Source organism: Delphinus delphis, chromosome 9 (assembly GCF_949987515.2).
Source record: "Delphinus delphis chromosome 9, mDelDel1.2, whole genome shotgun sequence".
NCBI lineage: Eukaryota > Metazoa > Chordata > Mammalia > Artiodactyla > Delphinidae > Delphinus > Delphinus delphis.
Genome location: NC_082691.1, coordinates 79,195,880 through 79,221,877, shown reverse-complemented (window position 1 = coordinate 79,221,877; position 25,998 = coordinate 79,195,880). Strand labels below are relative to the sequence as shown.

Below are 25,998 nucleotides of genomic sequence, written 5' to 3'. Positions count from 1 at the left end.
CGGACTCTAGGCGCGCAGGCTTCAGTAGTTGTTGCACGCGAGCTCAGTAGTTGTGGCTCGCGGGCTCTAGAGCGCAGGCTCAGTAGTTGTGGCGCACTGGCTTAGTTGCTCCGTGGCATGTGGTATCTTCCTGGACCAGGGCTCGAACCCAATGTCCCCTGCATTGGCAGGCGGATTCTTAACCACTACACCACCAGGGAAGTCCCAGAATTTCTTTCTTCATAAAGTTATTTCCTACTTAAACTCCCCTTCATTCACCAAACTTCTTTTGAAGACCTTTTGTATGGCAGCAATAACAAACGGAGCTAACTAAAGTGGATGCCAGGAGGCCAACATTAAAATGATGTACTAGTTTGATTGTCCTGGTGATAGGTATATACTTTCCTTTCAACGCCTAAGCATCAGACATGGCTGTGAGTTTGCTTCTAAGCGGAACCCTTGACAAGCCACCATTCTGTTTTGGTTGTGAAGGTTTTGTCATTCTGTGTATCCCCAGTAGAACATTGGACTTGTTATTTGTAAAATAGTTATAATGTCCTTAAACATTCTAATATTTTTAAGTTGCACATTTTTATTACTGTAATTAAAAATAAAAAGTAAACTGTAATTCTATTGATATGTCACCAAGAATAACATATGAAGGGGTACCAAGAGCCCCTAATTAGCCAAGACTGAATTTGCCTCAATTACAGTTAGTAAATGAGAGGTTATCAAGTATGTGTTGAAAGGTAAAGTAGAATGTGTATCTTAAGCAACAGATCATTACTGAGAGACGTTATATAATTACTTGGCTGGAGCTTAAAATAATATTGTTAGGTGTCAAGAAACAGTTGAAAGTAATGACCCTATAAATCCTGTTAGCAACCTTAGCCTATTACAGATAAAAGAATGAACAGTTTTATTCAGGCATCATGACAAACTTTTGCTATTCCAGTTCGCTTCCTGAGTAAGGAAATGGAGCCTCCCACCTTCAGATGCAGAAGAAAATGCGCACACACACACTCACACGCCTGCGCGCAGACGCGCGCACACTCGCTGCAGTGAGTCACTACTTAGTGGTTTTAACCCACCCAGATGAGAGTACAGGGCCTGCAGTTTCTGGTCATGAAATAGGAGAGCTTAACTTCTTACAAAAGATGTGCTTTTTATCCAGATGAAGTTCGCTTCGTTCTAGAACACATAGCAGTATTTCCATATAAAACAATTATTCTACAAAACACCCATCCTGCCACCAACACCAACACTTTAAAAAAGAATGCATGTGTTTTACTAAAGAATTTTTCTCCACATGATGCCTCACGCGTGAAAAAGACTGCTGAAAATTCTGTGAAACTGGCCCTGAGAGTAGTAATTAATTACTTGTGGTGTTCCTGGCCTCAGAAACTTTTTGATCCATTAAGCATCTTACTAGTTCCTGATACTTGTGGCTAAATACCTTAGGGTTCTGATTAAATAACTGTACCAGGGACTAAGGTAAAAAAATGACCATTGCCCTGGATTTGCATCCATTGTGTTGGGGAGGCACCTGCAGAGGAGAGTGGTACCTTCTACTGTTGTCCATGTGCAGCCCCCCACCCAGCCGTACACCATGACTGCTTCCTAAGCATCCTGCACTGCTATTATTATTGTTCTAGCCCCTAATGGAAGTTTTCTTATTTCTTCAATGTGTTAAAGAGGGGGATGACTAAAATCTGTATTATCTGAAAGACCATAGATAGGATAATCTTAGACGTTTACGTCAAATCTTGAAATATTAAAACTAAAAGTATCATTTGAAGATCAAAACAGTTAATATTAGGATAAATATCAAGACATTCTGCTTTACTCCACAAATGGTTAAACTTATAAAACACTTTCTGCTTAAAACGGAAATAATTTCCAAAAAGTGTAAGTAAATGATGGCAGATCCCCTGTTTAATGGAAGGTACTAAGTTTGATTAAGGTACATCCCTAATCTTTTCAAAGTGTCAAAATAATTATAATAGCCTTCCCTGTCACCACTACTATTCGCAGGGCACCTCCGTGTCCCAGGAAATGTGCTAGATACTTGACCTATATCATTTCTAACCTTCTGGGTAGATGCCATCACCCCCATTTTAGCCTTATTTTCAGGTTAAGGAATCTCCCACCCAGAGACAATAAAGGACTTGTTAAGTGCTAAATCGGACTTTGAAATTGTGTCTCTCTAGTTTCAAAGTCCATGTTACGTCTACCATACTTCAGACTTACAAAATTTGAAGTGGTAAAACAGTGTTTGTAGGAAGAGGGCTAGGCCAGGAATCCAGAAACCTCAGTTCCAGCCACAGTTCTGCCATTAATTGGATGAGTGAGCTTCAAGAAGTTATGTCGCCTGTTTGAGACTCAGTATAGGTAGTACATATAAACTGAAGAAGCTAGTCTAGAACTCCAGATGGTTTCTGAAATCCCTTCCAGATTTTAAACCAACCAATTAAATTAGTTTTAATTTTAGCAGTGGCGCCAAAAGTTACTGGGTTGGTTGCATGCTGAGTCTTGCACCCCGGAGTAGCAATCAATTCTTAAGTTTTTTTGTGATGGCCAGGTAAAAGCAATAAGCAGTAGCAATTACAGTAGATAAGTAGAAAATAGATTCTATATAAAGACTGTCATTTGACATTCTGCACAGCTACCACCATGGTTCTGAACCCTACATTTAGAAAAATGGTTGGAACTCATATATTCTGTATTCATGTTAAGTCTTTCTGAGTGACCAGGATATCTTAAACAGAGGCTGTCTTTGCCTATCAAGTGGTCATTGGTGGTACACAAGCTGTGTTTAAAATCTATATGTTAATATAATGGTCCCTGTGTCGCGCAGTATATTCTTGTAGCTTATATTGTACAACATGGGGAATATAGCCAATATTTTATAACTATAAATGGAGTACAACCTTTAAATGTTGTGAATCCCTATATTGTATATCTGTAACTTATATAATACTGTATAGCAAATATACTTAAATTTTAAAAAAGAAAAAATTATACTCACTTATTATGTTTTGAATTTAGCCAAAGGAAAAAAATATACATGTTAAATCTACTTTTTCAATTTAAAAAAATGTGTCTTATCTGGGTAAGAGAAATCTAAAGGAAGTTCTGTAGCAGAAGAGAATATGGATTCACCAAAAGAAGGTGTTCTGCTTTGCAGGCAATCTCCCTTACCTCAGTGTATAAAACATCATTGTCAGTAGCTGTTTAAAAATTTTATCAACTCAAAACCATCTACAACTTGTCTGATCCCAATATAAAGGCATGGCAATGATTTTCTAATTCTTAAGTTCCATTTTTAATGCCTACTATGGATGTTTCTTCCCACGCTCTCAAGTTTCAGCAAACACAGGGAGAGCCCCAAGTGCCCATGGGTCAGGAGAGAGGCTGGGCAACTTCCCTGAGAGCTTTGGATCTCTGGGTCGGAAAGTGGTGATGTTTCAGAAATCAAAACTGACACCACGGTAATCGCCACGAGAGCATCCTCTGTGGTCACTTCCTAATGTCCAAGAATATTACAATGCTGAGGCCCGTAGGGGTCGACTGAAGTGCATCCTGCTGTCCAGGAGAGACACTCAACCTTCCTACCTCTCTAAACCTTTGTGCATCTATAGGGCATTTCCCATCTTGTGTCCCTTTGAAACAATTTCGATTTAGCTCTAGTGTTGCTGAAGACACATCAGGGTGCAGTATTTAATTGGTAAATCATGCAGATTAAACATTCTCTTGTGTTATAAACTGATTAAATATCTAATTGTTGAAGAGTTTCATCTCAATGAGATTTTTTTTAAATCGTGTTGTGATGTCTTCTAAAATTAAAAGTAATTCTTTAAATGATAATTAATCAGTGATATTCATCCGAATAGTGTTTTATGAAGGATTAATTTCTTAGGACTTTCCTTGAAAAGAATTCTTTTCAGTAAAGAAATTCTAAATTAAACATTTTAAGTAAAATCGACCTAAACTATGTCAGTGAGTTCAGTAGTCATTTTAAGATACGGTAAGAAAAAGAAATGAAACTATTGCAAGTGAATATACTTTTCAAAATAAAACTAATTTTGCACTTCTATGCTCTTGTTTGTCTCTGGACTCCCAAATAAGAAAAAGGGGGGAAATGCTCAGAATTTTTGAGTTAACTGTTTCACACCAATGCCCAAATTTTTGATTTGAGAATTTATTCATCCTCAGTAAGACTGACACTACTATTCTTAACTTATTTAAAAATTAAATTTATCATGTTGGTTTCCCAAGAATACATGAAATCAACAGGACATGGGTAAGAATGGCTGCTAGATAGTAGGATATATTTAGAACTGACCATCTACTTTTTCAGTCATATTCCTTGGATGAATTTCTTTGTGTATGTAATCAACCTCATTATTAGAAATGCAGGCTGGAACCCGTTAAGACCCGTTAAGAAGACTTCTTTGCCTTCCTGCATTTCTTATCATTCCATGATATTATAGATATATTCTCTTATATGTGAATGTCGATTTAAAAATAGCACTTTTCCTCTTTTCAATGATCTTTCACTTTCAAATGACGAGCAAGTGGTTATACACCTGCCTAAATCAGTATAGCTTCCCGTTACAGCGTATTTTCTTTTTGGTTTTGTCCCTATGTAAAAAGAAGTCAAATGTAAAGCATTACTTTGGCACATTATGCCCAGTCATGATTTCCCTATCAGCACTCAAATGTTACCATCACTCTCATGTCATTCCATTCTTTTCCTTTTACATCACTAGAAAAGATGGATGATAGAAGCTCAGGGATGTCCTTGAGACTCCTTGAGATCATTTATTTCTACCCACTGTTAGGTCGTGTACCCTGGGCCACACTGTGCACTAAAGGTAGATAAGAAGTTTAACTGTCTGTTTCTTACTTGTGTTATAGGACCGGCATCTCACATCTCCTACATTTAAACAATGTCTGATTTCGCTGCTTTAACACATTGTTTTCCAGGTGGTGGTTTTTATTTTCATTATATATATTCCTGCTTTGTTTTACCCACAGTATTCAGACTCCCACTGAAGTTGTTGGACGTCTTTTAAGACAGTTGTAGTCAGACTTGTTCTGTATATGGTCATGTCTGCCTCAGTAAATGCCATACAGAGCTTGCCCCTTAGCTGTTTTCTTTTTTCCCCTCAAAGTTTGTTTCTCTTCAAAACCTCTGCTCTCAAATTACAGCCGTCTCGTTCATTTTAGTTAATAATCCTTATTTTCATGTTATCATTTGTAAGTGTAAGGATTTGTGAAAGGATCTACTTTTGATGTACGGTGTGTGCCAGAAGAGCTTTGGCAAGTCCAGACGCGGCTCTGCGGCCAAAGGCCCTCATTTGAACCTAAGCTGTTGGTGAATTAAGACCTGAGAAACTTGAGATAAGCGTGCCTAATTGCCTAAAAGAAACTCAACAAGAAAATGTATTGCAGCTTGTTGATCTTATTTCTTTAATAATTCAAAAGAATCTTCCAGAAATATGTGGACTTCTTCCTTAGATTCTTGAAATGTGATCACGGGACACAATTGTCATTTGGCGCTTGCCCAGAAATACACATCTTTGCGTGAGGCACCTGGACATATGTGGCAGGTCTGGTAGAATCAGCTAATTAACAACACAGGCTTAAACAGGCACCTCATCTGGCAGCGCAGTTAGTTGCCTGATGGTGCTCAGCGGGACCGGGTAGTGCTTTTTATTTTTCTACCCTAATGGTCTGCTGCCCACCTAATTTTGCCTTATTGTCAGTCACTACTTACCGCAGCTTGGGGCCCTCCCAGGAGGCTAAATTATTATCAAAGGATTAGGGAGATGTAGCCTTGCAGCTCTGACATTTCTGATTACTTGTCTATGCCCGAACACTAATTAGCTGTGACTAATTAAGAAAAATGTTCCTGCCATAGAAAACCATTTAAAAGAACTGAGAAGTAGAAAAGCAATTCAAAAGCTGAGCAGTGCTCAGATTTGCTGATGCTCTTTAGATTTCCACCAGAGCCTTAACTCACCTTTAATTGTGCTCAGAATTTTAAAAAAACAAAAAACAAAAAAAAAACTCACATGTGAACTGATCTGAGGTTTTTGTTTGAATAGAAAAAAAAAAATTGTGGTTGATCACCTAAAATCCCTTAGCAATGGTAAAACTCTTCTCTGATGAATGGAAAATGTCAAAACTTGCATTTCGATCGAGAAATTTTTCTTCACACCGAACGCATAAGTACGCATTTGCTTTCATTCACCCAAGCCGGTAACAGTGACTTAATAGTCATGGAAGAAATTAGAATATTCTCCCTCCTGATTTTATCAAAGATAGTTGAAATAATTACAAGCAACATGTTGAGCATTTCAAAAGTTATTTAGTATTGATTTCATGCTGCCTTCACATGTAATATGGTCTGAAAACTCTGACTTCTCCACACAGAGCCTGGCTTTTCCTCGGTGGTTTGCATGCTTGCACTGCATCTGGCAACCATTGACTTATTAATGAAAATACCCAGGGCTTCCCTGGTGGCGCAGTGGTTGAGAGTCCGCCTGCTGATGCAGGAGACGTGGGTTCGTGCCCCGGTCTGGGAAGCACGGAGCGGAGCGGAGCGGAGCGGCTGGGCCCGTGAGCCACGGCCGCTGAGCCTGTGCATCCGGAGCCTGTGCTCCGCAACGAGAGAGGCCACAACAGTGAGAGACCCACGTACCGCAGAAAAAACAAAAAAAGAAAATACCCAGGACTCCCCTGAGACCAGCATCTCTTTCAGTTGACCAGTGTGATGTTTTCATAGAAATGATAGCTACCGTTCTTCTCTTCAAACCTAACTTCATAAGCAAATGACACATGGCTTTAAAGCCGTTTTCTGTGGTAGCCTTTTGAACTCCTCCTCCGTCAGACACTCCCTCTGCAAGCTTTCCATGCAGCCCCATCTACATGGTCAGTGCCATTCACAAGTGGGCACAGCAGTGGCAGCCAGATTGCCACTATTGACTACGTCCAACTACAAAAAAAAAAAAAATCCGTGTAAGGAAACGGCTATTGTAGTAAATCAGCATCATTGTGGCAAAAACATGTGTTTATTGAATGCATTGAAAGGAAACTCTATAAAAGAACAATTTTCACAGGTACTTATAAATACCTAAACTTCAGAGAGCTCTCAATTTCTTGATCGCAGCCCAGTCCTAATTAAGAGACCATCTAAATTTTGCTCTCTTAATATGGGCAAGATGTTTTGTTTGAAATAAAGCAAGTTTTAACCCCTACATCACCAAAATTCTTCATGCTATTTTTTAAACCCATTTCCCTTTTTCCTCTCAGTGGAGAACAAAAAGCAGGTAGCCAGCATCTCTAGGGAATAATCCTTCCTATATATAAAGACTATTATTAAGGCACCTGTCATACTTGTCTACTCCAGGATAAATAATCCCTATTTGCTAAACTTCTCTTCATAGGCCCCTTTTCTAGCCCTTTAATCATCTTTGTGGCTGTCTTTTGAAACTTCTCAAAATGTTCTCGGTCATGCTTAGGGTTTAGAGTCAGGAATAGGACGCAGTATTTGAATGTGGCTGAACAATATTTTTTTCAAGGCATATTCCTAGTTATGCATTCTCATGGATAACTTTCCCATACTTTTGCTCTACTGATCCTTATAAATTTGGTCCCATATACTCCCCATATTTCTTGTTGACTTTCCTCTTACTGCCTATGTTATACAGTTAAAAATGTATATGTTTATAGATGTAGGATGGTCATTCATGTGACGTTTTGGATGCATAAGATCTAGAAAACAAATCCAATTCATCCTTCAAGTAGGAAGTGCAAGGGATGGTGGTGAATGTTGGGATTAAAAGGTTAGGCATTGGGACTTCCCTGATGGTCCAGTGGTTAAGACTCTGCACTTCCACTGCAGGGGGCACTGGTTCAATCCCTGGTTGGGAAACTAAGATCCCACATGCTGTGCGGCCAAAAAAAGAAAAAAAAACGTTAGGCATTTGTTTCCTCCCACATAGTTGGGTATCTCTGTCACAATGACTCGGTAGGATTCTAATTAAAATAGGAAATCAAAACCCCTCTTATTATTTATTCATACAACCAGTATTTATTTTCTAGAGGCCACACACTGCTAGAGGCTGAGAATGCAATGTTAGATAAGATATACCAAGTTCCTGCCCTAAGGGAGCTTACATTCTTACGGCCAAGTGGGTCTTCTGAAAAAGTTGTTAATTTCTACATTAAAATGTTTCATATTTTCGTCTATTGAATAGACCTTCATAGATTTTTTCCAAATGGATGTACTATGGAGAATTAAAATTTAGTACCCTTTCAAAATAGATGATAGTGATTATCTAAATCTGACGTTTATTTATTTCTCTCCGTTGCAAGTGGATGGTTGGAAACTTGCCAGAACTTAGGGCCAATGCAAGGGTTGTACCTAGCTCTAGTGCCTGCAATATCCAATGCCGTGACGTTACAACAAGGGCACACTCTCCCTCTCTACCCTTCATGGATTCTTTGCTCAAAAGCCAGGCTTATACCAGCTCCCAGGAGAGCTCTCATGTCCCCTCAGACTCAAGTCAATAGTGCCACACCAATGATGTTTCTCACTTTTTTTTTTAACACCTCTTACAAAACCAACAAGCACTGAAAGCACCCAGGACATGTCACTTCTTGGTGTAAATGCACAGGCAGTGCTGCCAGCCATACACCAGATATGCCCCACAGCCTCAGATACCCCCCAGGAATAGCTACCAATACCCCTGAGCATATGCTGGAGGGGCAGCTCACTGCATGCGTGACAGACTCTTGAGGGCCAATCCAGGAGCTGAGCACATAATGTTATCATATCTTTGTGTATAAGAGTATATATGCGGACACTCATATATGTACATAGACATGGGGGTTTGTTAGTTTACAGTACTTTCTCCTTTACTTAATTCATCACTTAAAACGAAATTAGACTGTCACATTTTCAGTTCTATGTTAAATGTCTTTAGCCAGATGCAGTTGTTTTCTTTTTGATGATATCTACAACTTTAGCATGCATTAAATTATTTTGCTATTAATGAAACATGTTAATTCAAGTCAACAGTTCCTCTGGCTCTGATATTCTTTTATCTTTTTTCTGTTGAAAAGCTGCCCTGCCACTATTATATACGTAACAGTTTATGTTTCCAAATATTTAAAAGCATTCAGTCCTTCAACAATTATGTAATGCATGTCACGTGCCAGACATTCTGCCAAGGGCTCAAGATATCAATAAAAAGACTTGGTTTCTGCCTTATGGATACTCACAGCCTGGTGAGGCAGACATAGGGCACATTTTGCAGTATTTTTATAGACACCTGTACAGGGTTCTAGGAGCAGGAAATACAGGAGCATCTAAGTCTACCTGGTAAGAGATAGTGTTGGCTTCGTAGCAGAAATGATAGTTGAACTGAGTCTTAAAGGTCAACGTGAATCTGGCCAATGAAACGTACATGGGAATAAAAGTCCAGACAGAGGGATTGGCATGTCCAAAAACCATAGATACAGAGAAACCCAACATCTAGCAGATCAGCAGGTCATTCAGGTCCTGTGGGAGTGCGCCATGAGTCGGAGACCGGAAGGCAGCTATTTATCCCAGTCCCTACCACACTCTGGAAACGGGACTTTGGAATAATTGTTCCCTATTTTTTATAAGGAAACTGAAGCAGAGAGACTTGCTAACCATTAATTCTCAGACCTAGGTTTTATCTCAAACTTGTACCATTTAATAGTCTAATTTATTTTTATCCGGATCCTACATTATTGATTTAAATGCAATATCGACCAAACTTTTATATATAGTACTTAAGATGAGTCATTCAACCAGATGAACAGGTCATATGCCCAAATAAATCATTCATAGTCTATGTCTGCACCCCAAACTGGTGCACACACCATTATAACTGGGTTGACCACTGAGTTCAACCAAACCACTGATAAGTCAAAAGATTAGCCAAACCAGTATGCGTTCCATCATTTGTCAATAAGTAGGCGAGAGGGGGAACAACTGATGATCTGAAATTTTCACTTTGTAATCACTAATCTTTTTAGCACCAGGGAAAGAACCACAGAATAAATTTACAAAGGCACTTGCCTACTTGATGATAATGAATGTGAAGAATAGTATTGATTTTAATGCTCTTTGTCTAGCGTGAGAATAGGTAGGCTAGTTTAATAATATTACTTTCAGGATATTTTGGAAGAAAGGAAATTTGGGGTTAATGAAATAGTAGTGAGTGGAAAAGAGCTTTTGCAACCCCCAATTTGTGGAACTTACCCTGTTATGTAACTTATCCTATTTTATAAGTGAAGAGGATTGAATGCATCTTGGAAGTGTCTTGGTTATTATATTCATTTTTTTTTTTTAAAAAAAGGAATGGGGGAAAAAAAGTACTGAACTTCAAGAGCAGGAAAGGTTTTTCAGCATTCAACAAGCATTTATTAGGTACCTACTATATGCCAACCCTCCCATGTTAGTACTTTTTACATTTTCCCTTTCTTAACAGACATCATAGTGCTCATGAACTCTCCTTTGCAGACTTCCTCATAGAGATAAGAAATGAAAATCGCCCTGAATGTGAGTTTATTGAATATGGAAGGAAAAAGGCATGAATCAAGTTCTTCTCTGTTCTGTATTTTTAAAAAAGATGAAGAAAACTGCACATATAGATCGAGTCCCCTCGTGAATGTACTAAGGATCTTCTTTCCGCATTGCTTTGTTTTGTTGCAGTGAAAAAAAAATTCTTCCCAGGATTCCTAAGCATTAGGGTATATGGCACTGTAAAACAACTTAAGAAGTAAACACGTGGGAAATGCATAGCACAAGGACCATTTGGTTGGTTACCCTAACAGAGTATGGCTCTTCCAAAAATTTATTACATTATGTAATTACATTATCAGGTGTACAAATATCTTTGGAAATGCAGATTACAGTAACTTGCAAGAAAATGTGATGGACTTCTTTGAAACAACAAGCATCTCCTGTATTACTTCACAGTCCTGGGTTATGATAACTATCAGGGACCACCAGGAATGGTAGAGTTGTTTTCTTAGTTGTTTGCTGCAAGCATCAAACTACTCTTAAAAAATCAGAGACTTCACTGATGGAACAGACTGTTTCATAGAAGGAAATGGAATAACCTAGTAGTCATGAGCACGGACTCTGGAGCATAGATATAAGAAGAATCTTAACCTTGCCACTTACATAAACTTACATAAGTAAATTGCTTAATCTAAACTCAGTTTTCTACCTACGTGAGCTCAGTTTCCCTGCAAAATAGGAATAATAACCACTTCGTCAAGGTTGTTTTAAGAATCAAATGAAAACTGATGCACTTGAACTTCCCATGGAAGATTTTTTAAAAACATCAGATACCTTTATAATCAGAGTATTATTATTATATAATATATTGTATATAACATTATTTGTTATTATAAAATCATAATAAGAATACTTCACAGTTCTTAATAGATTTCATTTATTCCTCATTGTACTTTATTGTTTCATTTTTATAATATGTCTGTACTTCATTAAAAGGCCAAATGAAACTTCTGGAATCCTAGACTTGCATATTTGGATGAACAAAGCTATATTTAAGTAGCATTAAAAAAAAAAAACAATTTGGCTTTTCCCTTCTTTGAGGAGAATCACAAGCTATATTGCTTCTAATCATGCCCCTTCCTTTGACAGTCAAATCTAATCTCATAGTATTTCTGGAGAGCATAAAAATCTTATTTTAAAGCTAGTTCATATAATCTGTCCGTCATATCACAGATGAGAAAACTGAGGCATAGAGAAAGCAAGCGACAGACTCAGTCAAGCAAATAGTCGCATCACAGGGGCCGGCACTGCGGCCCCTGCAGCTTCTGTGTTGATGTTCTTCTCTGGTGCGTTCACGGCCAGCCCTCAGCCCCCATGTCCAGATGCGAGTCTCTGTTTCCCTCCTCCTGAGCGCCTCCGGGGCTAGCTGGTTGATAGATGTAGGTTGGGTTGAACACTTCCTGTATTCTTAACCTAATAGACTGGTTTCAGTTTTCCTTAAATATAGCCTTTAATCCTATTCCAAGCCAACACAAAATTCACACTTAAAACTTTCAAAATGTTTGTGGTTTGTTTTTTTTTTTGTGGTACGCGGGCCTCTCACCGTTGTGGCCTCTCCCGTTGCGGAGCACAGGCTCCGGACGCGCAGTCTCAGCGGCCATGGCTCACGGGCCCAGCCGCTCCACAACATGTGGGATCTTCCCGGACCGGGGCACGAACCTGTGTCTCCTGCATCTGCAGGCGGACTCTCAACCACTGTGCCACCAGGGAAGCCCTAAATGCTTGTGTTTTGAGGGTCTGTTTTGTGGAACCAAATATAATCATTTTGAGTGGGTTAGCTTGAAAAGAGGGTGGAAATGTTGGTATTATTATATCAAATGTACCGTTAATATAGATCTGCATTTTAGTGCCTAGAAATGGGAAGTGACCACGAATTTACTTATATTAAACAGATGTACAATTGACAAAAGGAACACTCCATGTATAGAGAAACATTTCTATTTACTTTGTAATGTACTGGTGAAACTGTAGGGCATTAACATTTCTAAATAATTTGTTGCCCTCTGAAGCCACGAAGTGATCCTAAAGGGTGCTTTATATTTATCAAGCTTTTCAAAACCATTATTCTTTTATCCAATTAAACGTAACATTTAAAAGGCACCTATTTCCTAAGATGAGATTTTCTAGGTGGTATGTCATTTCAACACGGTGACTTGACTCTGGTGAAACTATCAGCTTCTCTTGAAATAAATGAAGAAATGCACACATACTGTGGAAATGTAGCCATTTCATATCTGGGGGCGCTAAAAAGTGTTGGGTTTGTTTTGTTGCTGTTGTTGTTCTTGTTGTTCACCTATTGAGACGAGCCTAGCTGGAGAAGAATGAAAATACATCAGCTAGTTGTACCAAGTTCATAATCAATAAAAAGCTAAACACTTAAGCAGAAAATATATCACAGATTTGTTCCCCAGCAAAGCAACTATTTTTACCCTGCCATCATCCTCAGAAGCCACATTCTGACAGAAATCATTTGCTTGAAGCAGCCGCAATATGTGAACCCTATGTGGTCCTGTGACTCAGATTTAGGAATATTAGCCCCAGAAGGTCTGAAGACATTGTGCATTAGTATGTATTGAGACCTCATTCCAGGTGGCAAGCAGCTGGACTTTTTAAAAAATAAAACTTCCAAAATAAAGGCGAAGCGCCTGTTTCCAGGCAGTAAGTGTTATATTTAATTGAATCCTCCTCAAAATGTTATAAATTAGGCAGCAAAGGGAGCCGTGCATATTTAATATATTTGTTTTGTATTTCCACTAGTCGACAGCATAATGAAATTCCTTAACTACTTCTCTTTAACTTGCATGAAGAAAGCACGGTATGTTGCTAAATCTCTTTTCACCAGCACTGCCGAGAAACAACTTTAATCCTTGTTAGAAAATTGCCGAGTCTGGGACTGACAAAGAGCTCATGCTTGTTCCATTGTTAGTGCTCCCCGGCCCCAAGAGCAGAGCCCTTTACAGCTGCGTGGATCCCGCCCGGCTCAGCTGCACTATTTAGGAGAGGAGGTTTGTCAATTTCTATTGACAATGGAGAGAGTTTTTCAGGGCCTGTAGCAGTGCTGACACAGTTGGGGATCAATGCCAGCCATTCAGAATGCACCCTCTTTCATTGCTTTCGTTTGTTAATTCAAGACTAAAGGTCCACTGAGGGGGTTCAGGGTGTTTAAGAAAGCTGATGAACTGTTTAAAAAAGCTGATGAACTGCAAGCGTTTATAGCCCTGGTGTGGCAATTTCCATAGTCAGTGGCAACTCCTGGCACTGAGGGAGCTGTGTCCTTGTTGACCCTCTTGTTATTAAAAATGCACAAGTGCTGCGCTTCTCAATATTTCAACACTCTTTCATTGTCAATACCACCTTCTGAGCCCTTCAGCTTGTTGCTTGCTCTAAAGATCTTCTTAGATTGGGTTTGAAAACTTCACCTTAAACACTAGATTAGACTGATGTTCTGTTTTCCGTGCTCCTGTTGATTTGTTGAACCTTCCCAGGGCTGGAAAGCAAGTAGCAGCTTGATGGGGAGACGGGCTGCTAATATGATTTACCAGTCTACAGTCATGCACAATAAGTGTGAATAAATACAGGGGTCTCACAGAGTCAACCCTAGCCTTTCCTTTGCTTTTCTTTTTGCTTTAAAAGAGATATCTCAAGAAAATGAAGTGAGTAAGGCATGCCCTTACAGGAGTTGAATGAACCACAAAAAAGAAAAAAAAAAAACACATATATTTTGTTAAAGTGGTAGGCTGCTGGCATGGATTGATGGAGAAAAAAAGCGTAGAATATACACTAACTGCTTTATTCTTAAGTAGACCAAGCAGGGAATAAAGCAGTAATGCCATACCCACGACTTGAGTGCAAGCTCCAGTGCCCCTTCGTTGTCATCCCCTGAAAGGAAAAGTGAATAGTCAAACAAGTTGCTTTATAAAATTAACTTTTCCAAAATGCAAGCACATTTTCTAACAGTCACACTTCAGTGCACATTCACCCCTTGCAAATTTTTTTTTCTTTGCTTTGGAGGGTGGTTTGGTTTGGTTTGGTGGGGTGGGGGGAATGATGCTAAGTTACCTTTGACATTTTTCTCAAGATGAAAAAAATGGAATCTATGGTCCTCCACCCAGAAGAAGGACATAACCATTCCAACACCAGAAATAGGAAAATGCTAGTGATTTCTGTTTTGTGGTTTTGTCTGTTTGTGTGTGTGTGTGTGTGTGTGTGTGTGTGTGTGTGTGTGTGTGTGTGTGTGTTTCACCATATATAAGAAAGAAGCAGTCCTAATAAGGTTTTTTGTTTGTTCGTTAGCTTATTCTTCATAGCAACGTAAACTCTAAGCTAAGCTATTGATTTTTCTTCATCATTTGCTTGATTTAGCTGAAATTCTTCGAAATGCTTTGACTTTGGAACCAAGAAATATGCATGATTAGCAGATGGAATAATTTTTCTTATAGAATGTTCCTTGTAGAATAATTTGTTTGCCTTTAAAGTAAGATGATGATGAAGTAGCTTAAGCACTTTATTAACATTGGTTCTTTTTCTCTGTTTTTATAGTTAACTTTAGATCATTTTATTCCCAAATTATTCTTCTTTAAAATTATAATTTTGGCATTGTGTTAAAGAAGTTATATTAAAAATAAATTTCTGTGTTATGTTAGATGTCCTTTCAGTTATCGCTTAATCATAAGTACCACTCATATGTAATGGAAAAATGAAGTTAAATTAATTTTAAATTACCTAAGGATTTTTTAAGAACATAAGATGCATATGGAGTAATTTTAAGAAAGCATTTTCATTTACTTCAGATTCATGCAACTTACCATATATATAGTAACTTTACAGTCTAACAGCCCAATTAACTTGTATGTTATAAATTTTGTACAATGTATCGTATTTTGTCCCCCCAACTAAAAAAAAAAAATTATTCCTTGAAGAAGCACTATAATTTAAGAGTCATAACCATTATGACTACATTTTAGTTTTCAAGTTACTTGGAGGGTGGGCTGGGGGCGAGGGTTTTAATTCAGTATACTCATGTTCAATATCACCAATACCTATGAGTGTTTACCTGCATTAAAATAGAACTCAAGTAGTTGAGGCTATAACTTGAAATAAGGAAGTATAGAATTTAAATACCAGATACTAATCTATTAAGATTTAATATGTCAGCTGAAGTACTGAATTTTTTAGCAGTTTATTTTTTAAGAATTTAGGAGTATCTCATTTTATAAAACTTATTTCTGATACTTTTACATGTCCTGAAAATTAGGAAAGTAATCATTAGGAAAAAGAAAAACTGGGTACATGAATAATATTTTTTTTAAACAACCATAGCCCATCTCACATTTTAAAAACTTGAATGTTCATTCATCCATTTAATATCACAGTATTCAGTAAATCAGTTATTCATTTTCATTAGCTTATCTCATTTTATGCATGTGTGTCCAGTATGCCAACAAACTAATAGAAATAAGTCTGATGAAATGTTAAACTAATTCATTTTTATATTATGCTTAAACTACCATTCTTTATACTAAATTTTATTAGAACAATGTTAGTAAATACAAGTCCAGGTGAAGTTCAGACTTACTTGTATCACTTGAGATTTCTTTTAGAAATTTGTATTTACTGCTTTATTATGGAAGAAAAATATCTTTTAAGATTTTTTTCTGTGTTTGAATACCTAAGAACATATGCACGTACATATGTGATCTGTAGTGTCACTGTGTGTACACAAGCAAGGCACAAAATACCTTCTCTTTCAAAAACTCTTTTGTCATTTCCTAAATGCTGCGTGGACATTGATATTTCTCACAGTTATCTGAATGACTAGCATTATTTTCTTAGAGTATTACCTAAACCTGGCTCTGGCGTGTAAGTACTGAATCCCTTAAAATGCCATCACTAATGGCAGATTGCCCTTTTTTGAAAATAGGAACAAAATTTCTTCTTTTACTATACTCACAGGCATTATATAGGAGCAGGAAAGTACGTTAGAGAAGAATTTCCATTTTCCCACCAAGAGAGTTATAATAAACAGAGAGAAAATATGAACCCTCCAAAAACACTTGCAAAATGAAACAGATTGTTTTCTTTTATAATTTGGTCAACTGACATCTGTTTTTGTGATTCTTATAAGACACAAGAATTCCATCCTGATAATGTTCCTTCCTAAGATCTGAAATCTTTATTTTAGGTGGTTTTAGACCATCTTGGCAAATACTTAACAACCGATAGTAGATAAAGTTGTGACTGGGGATTAGAGGTTAGTAAGCTGTGGATGTTTTTCACCATCCCTCCTTTAAAATGCTATTTCTAGGTATTGCCTACATGCATGATGGTAATTACTCTGATTTTTACATAACATGCAGGCTAATGGGAAATTTCCCTTTGAAAATAATTTACCTGTTTTTTTCCTGCTGCTTGGCAGTCCATTCAGTCCCATAACGTGTATTTAGTACCCATTGTTACCTACAAATTACAAAGCAGGCCGCTAGGCTGCAAGTGCAAAAACACTGTTTCCCATGAATATGTTACAGCTAAAAGACTGTAATGTTAATTCATGTAAAGAACAGCCTAGGTCAACTTAGCAGATTTTCTAGCAAAACATACAATTCTGTTAACAGGAAATTATAGCATTATTGACTTCAAGTGCTGATCTATGGTCATTTCAGAGTGTTTCATTACCCCCTCATTACCGAATCTGTTAAATGAATACTGCAGAGGTTGTTTTCTTTTCTGTTTTCTTCCCCCCCACCCCCATCCTTCTTTCCAGCAATGGTACAGCAGTTCCATGAAAGTCATTTGTGTGTGGTTGACTGATAGATTAGACCTGCAGCTTCATATTTACCAACTGAAGACACTAATCAAGATTGTGAAGGTAAACAAAATGTGTTTAGATGTGTATTGCCCAGCAAGCTATAAAGAATAATGGCAAGATATTGACATATAAGAAAATCGTATTTAATATACCTGAGTGGATGTAAGTACTTTAAAAACATCACTTTCAGCAATGATGTGCTGCTGTTTATTCCATTTTCAGTTAGATTACTAAATAAACATAAATTTATTGTTTTTGTATTAATAAATTAAAAGTATTTTGTTATCAAGTAATTATATTTGAAGATAATATATACATAAAGCCCCTAGCACATTTACCTGAATCTAGTAGGTCCACAATAATTTTGTATTAATTGTCTTAGGTATAGAAATGTTTTCTCCTAATATATTTCCTTCATATTTATTAATATATTATTAGGAGGGCTTTTGAATTATATTTGCCCCTAGGATAAGGAGAGTCTCCTTTATTTTGTTATATCCTGATATGAAAGTAAAACATTGTCACTGCCTGAATTCTTTTGGAAGCATGCCCCTTCTTATATGTAAGAGATGATCAGTATGAGTGTCCGGGACCATCCATAACCACTAACAGATGTTATATCAGTTCAATGAGGCCATTTTGACGTCTGCTTTTCAAGAGGAAATGTAATCACGTGCATGTTATATTGAGTGAGTAGGGGCTTTAAAGTAATACATTATTCAGCATGATTTCTCACACCTTATAAATTCCAGTGGAAATACAAAATTTACCACAGGTATAACTTTTTCTTAAAATTGAGACAAATTCTACATTATGGCAAAAAACATAACTCTAAGCTCTTGTGAATCAGCTGTTCCTTTAAATAAGTAACTTTTACTTCCATTCTAGTACCATTTATCAAATGGTATACATATGCCATTGATGTATTTATATATATGTGTGTGTGCCTATAGATGTGTATATCTATATTTGCACGTACATATATATGTATATGTGTATATTTGTGTGTATGTGTGTATATGTACACACACACAGTGGTTCTCACAATGTCATTCCTGATATAACATTATCAGCATCACCTGGGAACTTGTTAGACATGCAAATTCTTCGGCTCCACACCAGACTCACTAAGTCAGAGTGTCTGAGAGTGGGACCTGGCCATCTGTACATGAACAAGCCCTCCAGAGGATTCTGATAGAGATAAAGTTTAAGAAGAACCACTGTATCACATCATTAAAAGTTTTATCCACATTAAAATATTTTCCACCATTCTCTTGGCTCCTGCAGTCTCATCAGAATATGAATTCTTTTGTGCCACAGACACATAGGTTATAGAAAGAGCCACCAAGAGGAAAGTTCTAAAGTCAGAAATCAGCCAATCTACTGGAACACAGAACCAGACCTATAATGTCACAGTAATAGCAATCATGATTAGCCATAAATAACAAGGAAAATTGGTCACCCACTAATTTTAATACACTAAAACATTACATTTCAATTGACAGACTACCTTTGATCGAGAACACTTTTTACCAGGTGTTATTTATTTTACAAAGAAACTGAAAACACATTATGATAACGTTCATGTTTGCTTTAGTTCCTCCATGGTTTCTTCCTTGTTTCTACAAATGTCACTTGGAGAGCTTTCAACTGAAGTTTGTTTTTCATAAAAGAGAATCAGAATAATCTGTGTTTACCTTCTAAATAGGTGTACATGTTAAGATTGCAGTCTATACTGTGACTAATATTGGGATTAGCTTGTTCCCCTTAGGATCAGCCATATTTTCAAGCTAGTGTCTACTGTGTTCAGGATGTCAGAAATTACATAGTCGGCTGATTGGTATTAGTTGATAGATTGGTAAGCTTTCTTTGTTTTTATAATAATAATCTCCATTTTTTATTAGCCCATCATCTGTTTATTTCAAAGTTATTCCTCTTCTCATATTCACAGTCATAACAGTTCAAGCACCAGTGAATATTTTAGCAGAAAAAATGATTAATAATTTTGTTAATTATAGGGTGACATTTCCATTGTATTCTAAACCAGTTTATCTTATTTTAATATAGTCTTCATGATGGCTACCAACAGTCAAGACTGATAAATATGAAATTAAATTTCATGTATATGTTTGACTTTCCATGTTTTGTTTTTCGCAAGCAGGTCCCCAAACTCAGCCGTTACTTTCTTGGGCTGATACGTTTAATCAACTCATAGGGCTTTATTTAATAACTAAAAGTGATTATTCTCACAATGAAAATTAGGATGAATTAATTCAGTGTTCTAATTGGTTTTTTTTCTACTTTGAATATAAATAGACTTTAACCAATTTCATACATAGATTCATCGCTCTTCAGAGCCTATATGGCTATGTTTATAATGTTCATTTTCCAGTGAATTTAAGCGGCTATTAAACAGCACATGTATAGAATTGTGCAGGCCCCGAGTAGGCTTTCCTTCCATCCACATCACTTAGACTGGACCTGCATGTTACAGTAGGGTAGTGCATTCTTCTCAGGAGCTGAGCCGAGAGCTACTGGACTCTGGCAGCCTAGTCCTTAGAAGCATTGTCATTCTCTTGTGCCCACGGAGACCCAGATGCCATCAAGATGTATACGATAGCCAACTTTGCCCCACAAAGACACTTAGACGCCAGTTGGTTCATTGATGTTGCTCACTAAGAAGAGACAAATTGCAGTAAGATATTCACAGAAGATTTAGGACTAAGAAATTAACAAAGTTTAAACATCAGAATGGTTTATTTGGGGAAGGGAAAAATAGAATCCTCAAATAATCAAAATGGCTGATGGATTTCTGTTCTCCCTAGAGGCCATTTGACATTTAAAAGCGGTTAACATAAACGAGCTGCCTCTTTTACTAGGAGAAAAGACGACAAGTGAGCAGCACCCTGCGGCAGGCACTTGTCTTAAGTAAGAGCCAAGCAGACCTTCTTGGCAGCCACAGAGGGTCTCTAAGTGTCAATAACATGTTATGAATTCTAAAAAAAGAGAAAGAGAGAGATTGCAAGGGTACCTGCCCTGCAGTGCCCCTAACTGCTTATTGCTTACTAGTAAAGTAAGGAAGCAGAGTCTTAATTTTATACAAATTAGAAAGCCTTTAGGGCTGCAAATCCACAATACAACTCTGTCCTGGCCAACTTACTGATAATTAAGCTAAGTCTAAGGAAAGTCATTCCAATAAAATAAGAAAGTGGGACTCACAAACTTGGCATATAATTCTCAGTGGAACACTAATACTTTATTTCAGATGTATTAGCTGTAGATGAATGTTTTTTGTGCTTGATATATTTTTAATCTAACTATCAGAGTGTTAGAGGCTTGAACAGAAATCTCTGTGGTAGTAATACCATGCATACTAGTTACCAGATTTTTCCAGACAAAATTTACCTTACAGAGTTACTTCATGGGTTCTGATGCAAATTACCATATGTTTTGGTGTGAAAGTATCACCTTAGTAATAATAAGCTTTAATGGTTTAGAAAGAGAATATGAGGATGGTGGGATTTATGTGTCTTAATACAAAATATTAAAATCAAATTAAAAGGACTACCCTGGTGACACAGTGGTTAAGAATCCGCCTGCCAGTGCAGGGGACACGGGTTCGAGCCCTGGTCCGGGAAGATCCCACGTGCCGCGGAGCCACTAAGCCCGTGCGCCACAACTACCGAGCCTACGTGCCACAACTACAGAAGCCTGCGTGCCTAGAGCCCGTGCTCCACAACGAGAGAAGCCACCGCAACGAGAAGCCTGTGCACTGCAACAAAGAGTAGCCCCCGTTCACCATAACTAGAGAAAGCCCACACATAGCACCAAGACCCAACACATTATCTATAAATAGATAAATAAATAATCAAATTTAAATAGTTTGGGTCATTTAAGAAAAAAAACACTAAATTTTTCTTGCTGTTGAGATACTGACCTCAGATACAGTACAGTGTTCCTCACCAGTTTATTTTTTGGACATGAGGTGGACTTTATTTATGCATTTTATTTATAACAAGTGAATATCACTTCTGAAACTTGAATGGTACCGTGGGGCATAAGGCAGATGATATAAGACAGGAAGATAAAATGTGAAAACACCAGTGACACCACTACCTTGTAATGGTTCTGTTCCTTCCCAGAAGTCTGTTTGTAGACCAGGTGTGTATATCCAGGGGATTAAGATGCCATCCATCAGCACTTCCTACCTCAAGTGAATAAGCACCTTCAGCTGAGCTGTTTGAATATTATATTTTCCTTCTAATTGTGTTGAGTGAAATCAGGCATTCCTTAATGTTAATTTTCAGCTATTGGAGTTGTAATTTGGGGCCAGGAAGTACAACATTCCTTTTTTTATTTGACTTTTTTCATCTGTTAAGTGCAAACCCCCAAAAAAGTGACTGTTAGCAATCATTTAGAACAAAAAAGTGGCACATTGATATGTATTGATACTTTGGTCCAGTCAATTGACATCTGGCTGTTTAGTATTCTAAATCTAACATAGGACAGTTAAAAAAAAAATCTTTAAAGATATTTAGCATTTTAATGGCCTTAGAAGTGCCCCTACAGAATGAGCTATCTTCATTTGTGCTTTGTTTCCCCATTGAACTAACTCTAGACTTTTTCTACAACTTTAAAAATCAATAATAAAATACCAGCCTTGTTTGTCATCAAAAACTCATGTGTGAAGAAAGTCTCACTTAGGAGAAAAGTAAAATAAGGAAAGTTTTATAGGTTACATATCTTAAGAGCCACAGAAATGAGAGTTTCGTTGTTATTCTTGTTTTTAAGAATCACTGTATAAACAGTAACATGATATTTGCACTATTTTTGACAGATAATACACCAAATAATAATTTACTGTTTCACACCAAAAAAAGTAAATATGTTTTATTAGCCCATCAATGGAAGTTTAATGCCAGAATTTAACACTTCACATTCCAAGACAATTTCAGAAGGGCAAAATTCATACAGACATTTAGGTGTACACAGAGTTTAACCAGTGTGCATATAAATAAACTTTATAATTCACAAATGCTGAAAATGCAAACTTCTTTTAGTGATAATAGGATTAATCCTCTTCCCTCCACACACCTTCCCCAAAAACCTAATGCATTTTATAAAATGTAATGTATTTTTCAATACTAAAATAAAATAAAGGCTCCTCAATTGAAAAACTAAGAATTCCTTCATATTGAAAATGTACATAAGTACATATAATTTTACCTTTGTTACAGGTTATTCAAGTAGTAAATTCTGCACAATTAGTAATATTTTGGGGGGAAAAAGCTCATTTGTCATCTGACAGTCACAACATTTTGATCTACTCAGAGTGATTCTAGTTTGAATAGCACTATCAAAAGTCTCTCATTTCATTTGCTCCCCAGAACCTACACCAACAGGATGACTGGCCTGGGCAGCTACAATCCGAATCCATTAGTGAATTGTCCAAGATCATTTCTGAAATGCCAACTGAGTATATATACATTCAGACATACACATATACATCCATCCAGACATATAATCCATAAGGGATCTAAGCAAATTCTCTCTCCTTCCTCCAGAAAACCTATAGGGACTTCCGATTGCAGGGTGTGTTGGAAGGCACCCTGAACAGTAAGACCTATGACACCCTGCACAGACGTTTAACAGTAGAGGAGGCTACAGCTTCTGTTTCGGAAGGAGGTGGACTTCAGGGCATCACGATGAAAGACAGTGACGAAGAAGAAGAAGGCTAATAAAATGCAGCTCTGCAGAAGGAAGGAGGGCCTTGACATTGTTTATTTTGTACCTGTCCTTGTAATTACATTGATAGTTTGGACCAAATATAAATGCTTATATTTCACTCTACATTTTAAAAAGTTAACCTGAAGCAGAGTTAAAAGAGAAAATGCCAAGTATTTTTTTGAAGAAGATCAGCCTTTTTTGTGTAGCTTGATCTAAAATGATGACCTTTGGCTCTGTGATTGGAACATGAACCTTTTTTTTTTTAAAAGAAGATTCGACTTTTTTTCCTGTAGTTACATCAAAGTCATGTCGCTTGTATGAAGTGAAATACGTATTTCTCATGATACATTGTGAGAATAAGCCACTTCTCATCATTGCGCCAGCTCTATTGTACGTACCCTTGTTAAAATGGTGTGTACTTGACAGTTTATCATTTACGTGCAAGGTTTGTTTCCTAGTTAATTTATCATTGTTGTGATGTGTGTTAAAACTTTAACCTTGGTTCTTAGTACTCTGAATTGGTCTTCCTGGGCTTAAAGGATCGCCAAACCCAAATATAAGCTAGATTATCCAATGGGCTTGTGTCTTGTTCCATTCTGAACATTTTTTCCTTCAAGTATAAAAATCCCAAAGTGTGGGGTAGTAAGTGTGCTGTCGTCAGCATACCATATTCTCCTACTACTAAGTGTAACAGCTTGCAGGCAATAAAAGTCCACTTGGTCCTAACCACTTATGTATTTATTAGACTTGTATAAATTAAATACAGTAAAATATGTTTGCAGTATTATAACCATCTCAGCAATCTGGCTCTGTGTTTTTATTGTGTTTATTTACAATCAAATGAGTAAAAGGTATTAACACTGCTTTCCATCTAGTAGGCACTCACACTTGTTAAAAGAACTGGTTAAATATGAGAGCATATTTCCATAGCAAAGCTGATGTTGACTACATACTCATAGATTGTATATTATTAGTTAACATTAGCAATTAGTTAATAATGAGTAATACTAGAAATGCTAGTAATGTTAACTAGCAATTGACATATTAACAGTTTTTCTTCCCCCAAAGTATTTTCTGGCTACAATTTTAAATTGTAATTTATCTTTGAATTTTAATTTTTGTATTTTTTTCAAAAATATGCCGGCACTCATTCATAAGTAGTTTGTTTTGTTTTGTTTTGTTTGCGGTACGCTGGCCCCTCACTGTTGTGGCCTCTCCCGTTGCAGGCCTCTCACTGTTGTGGCCTCTCCCGTTGCGGAGCACAGGCTCCGGATGCGCAGGCCCAGTGGCCATGGCTCACGGGCCCAGCCGCTCCGCGGCATGTAGGATCTTCCCGGACCGGGGCACGAACCCATGTCCCCTGCATTGGCAGGCGGACTCTCAACCACTGTGCCACCAGGGAAGCCCTGGTAAGTAGTTCTTAAATGAAGTGAGTTAATGCAGAATAAGTGAAGGTACCCCTGAATTTGTGTAAACATAAGTTCTGAAGCTTTGGAAGTGAAACAACTTCTTGGCCCTCCAAATCTATTCTGGTGCCTGACCTAGACTAGCCCACAAAAACCTATTTAATCCACAGTTATTATATAATATTGTGTGGGCTCAATTCTGGGTCCTAGGGGTAAGAGACCCTGTGCTACAAGATAAACATGAATGGAAATTTCTTCTCCTTTCCTGGATTAGAGACCCACTCTACGAGCTCAGTATTGTTGAAAGGCAGTTTGTCTTGGAATGCTTGTCCTTCCCTTTCTTCTCCACCCTCATGCCGATACTATCCTTTCTCAAGCCCTCAGGTGTCTAGTCAGGCTACCCTCAAATCCCCAACGGTACCCTCCCCAAGCTGGCTCTGCACAGCTCAAATTGCTGTCTACTTGGAACTTACCCACCCTTCTTTTCCTTTATATCGAATGTCTATTTCTTTGATGTAGCTTATCTCAGAGTAATTGGCCCATCTTGTCCTAAAGTATGAATAACTGATGAACCCACCCCCTTAGCCATATATATATATATATGTATATATATATATACATATTTTTTTTAAGGAAATATCTAGCTGATAGAATTCGGAAATAAAGGGGAAAGCATGTGTTACAGGGGAAAGTACTTGGGGCCAGCAGGGTCTCCCTGCTGACCTGACCTATTTAACCTGCCCACTGGCCCTCTTTGCTGGTCAGCCTCTTGTAGCTTCTCTCCAGATTTGGGTATTCTCTGCTCCTTCCCTTAGACACCCAGGAGATTTCTAAACCTGCCACCCCCACTCCAGCCTCCACTGGCTTGCAGGGAGAGGACAATAGCAATCAAGGGCAGGTAGTGGAGATGCTCACAGTTTTCTGAGGACTGTGTGGACTAACCTTTGAGCCACAGAGGGGTGTATGGAGAGAAATTTATAAAGTCACCCTGAAAAAGAATGAAAAGTTAGTTTGGGGCTTTTGCCCAGAAATGCTCTTCAACATAACTGCAAATTGCTTGAAATGACTTCATAATTCTTCCATGTGTATAGCTGTGAGAGTGGATGCCCAAGCATCTGTCTATTAAAGGATACCAAGTGTTCTTTAAAAACAAAACAAAACAAAAATCTTTTAAAAAAGAATTTAATTGGAAACCTAACAAATGTAGTACAATTTTTGAAAGGAAAATCATTTTTAACTTCAAAGAAATAGTTCCACTCTCCTAAACGGTCTTGGGGAAGGGGGGGAAAAAAAGTGCATTCTTCGGCCAGTTCGGTGAATGTTGAAGGAGAAAATAACTAATACAGTCTAATGTCCAGCCGGAATGAGTTTGTTAAAGAACACACCTAGAGGGAAAGTTTCTCCAAGCTCTTGTTGGAGAAAAATAATAATAAGGCCTTTTTCCCGGAAAGGGA

The 25,998-nt window shown here is 37.6% G+C and overlaps 1 protein-coding gene across 6 annotated transcripts in view; it reads left to right on the top strand.

Annotated features, from left to right (window-relative positions):
- Positions 1-23,955, top strand: part of CADPS2 (calcium dependent secretion activator 2) — a 487,000-nt gene extending 463,045 nt beyond the window's left edge. For all 6 annotated transcript variants that reach the window (XM_060020810.1, XM_060020806.1, XM_060020805.1 and 3 more), the window contains 2 exons: positions 17,367-17,471; positions 22,976-23,955. In XM_060020810.1, coding sequence (XP_059876793.1) covers positions 17,367-17,471; positions 22,976-23,149 — 279 coding nt within the window. In that variant the 3' untranslated portion in view covers positions 23,150-23,955. The remainder of the gene's footprint in view (positions 1-17,366; positions 17,472-22,975) is intronic.
- The last annotated feature ends 2,043 nt before the right edge of the window (positions 23,956-25,998 follow it).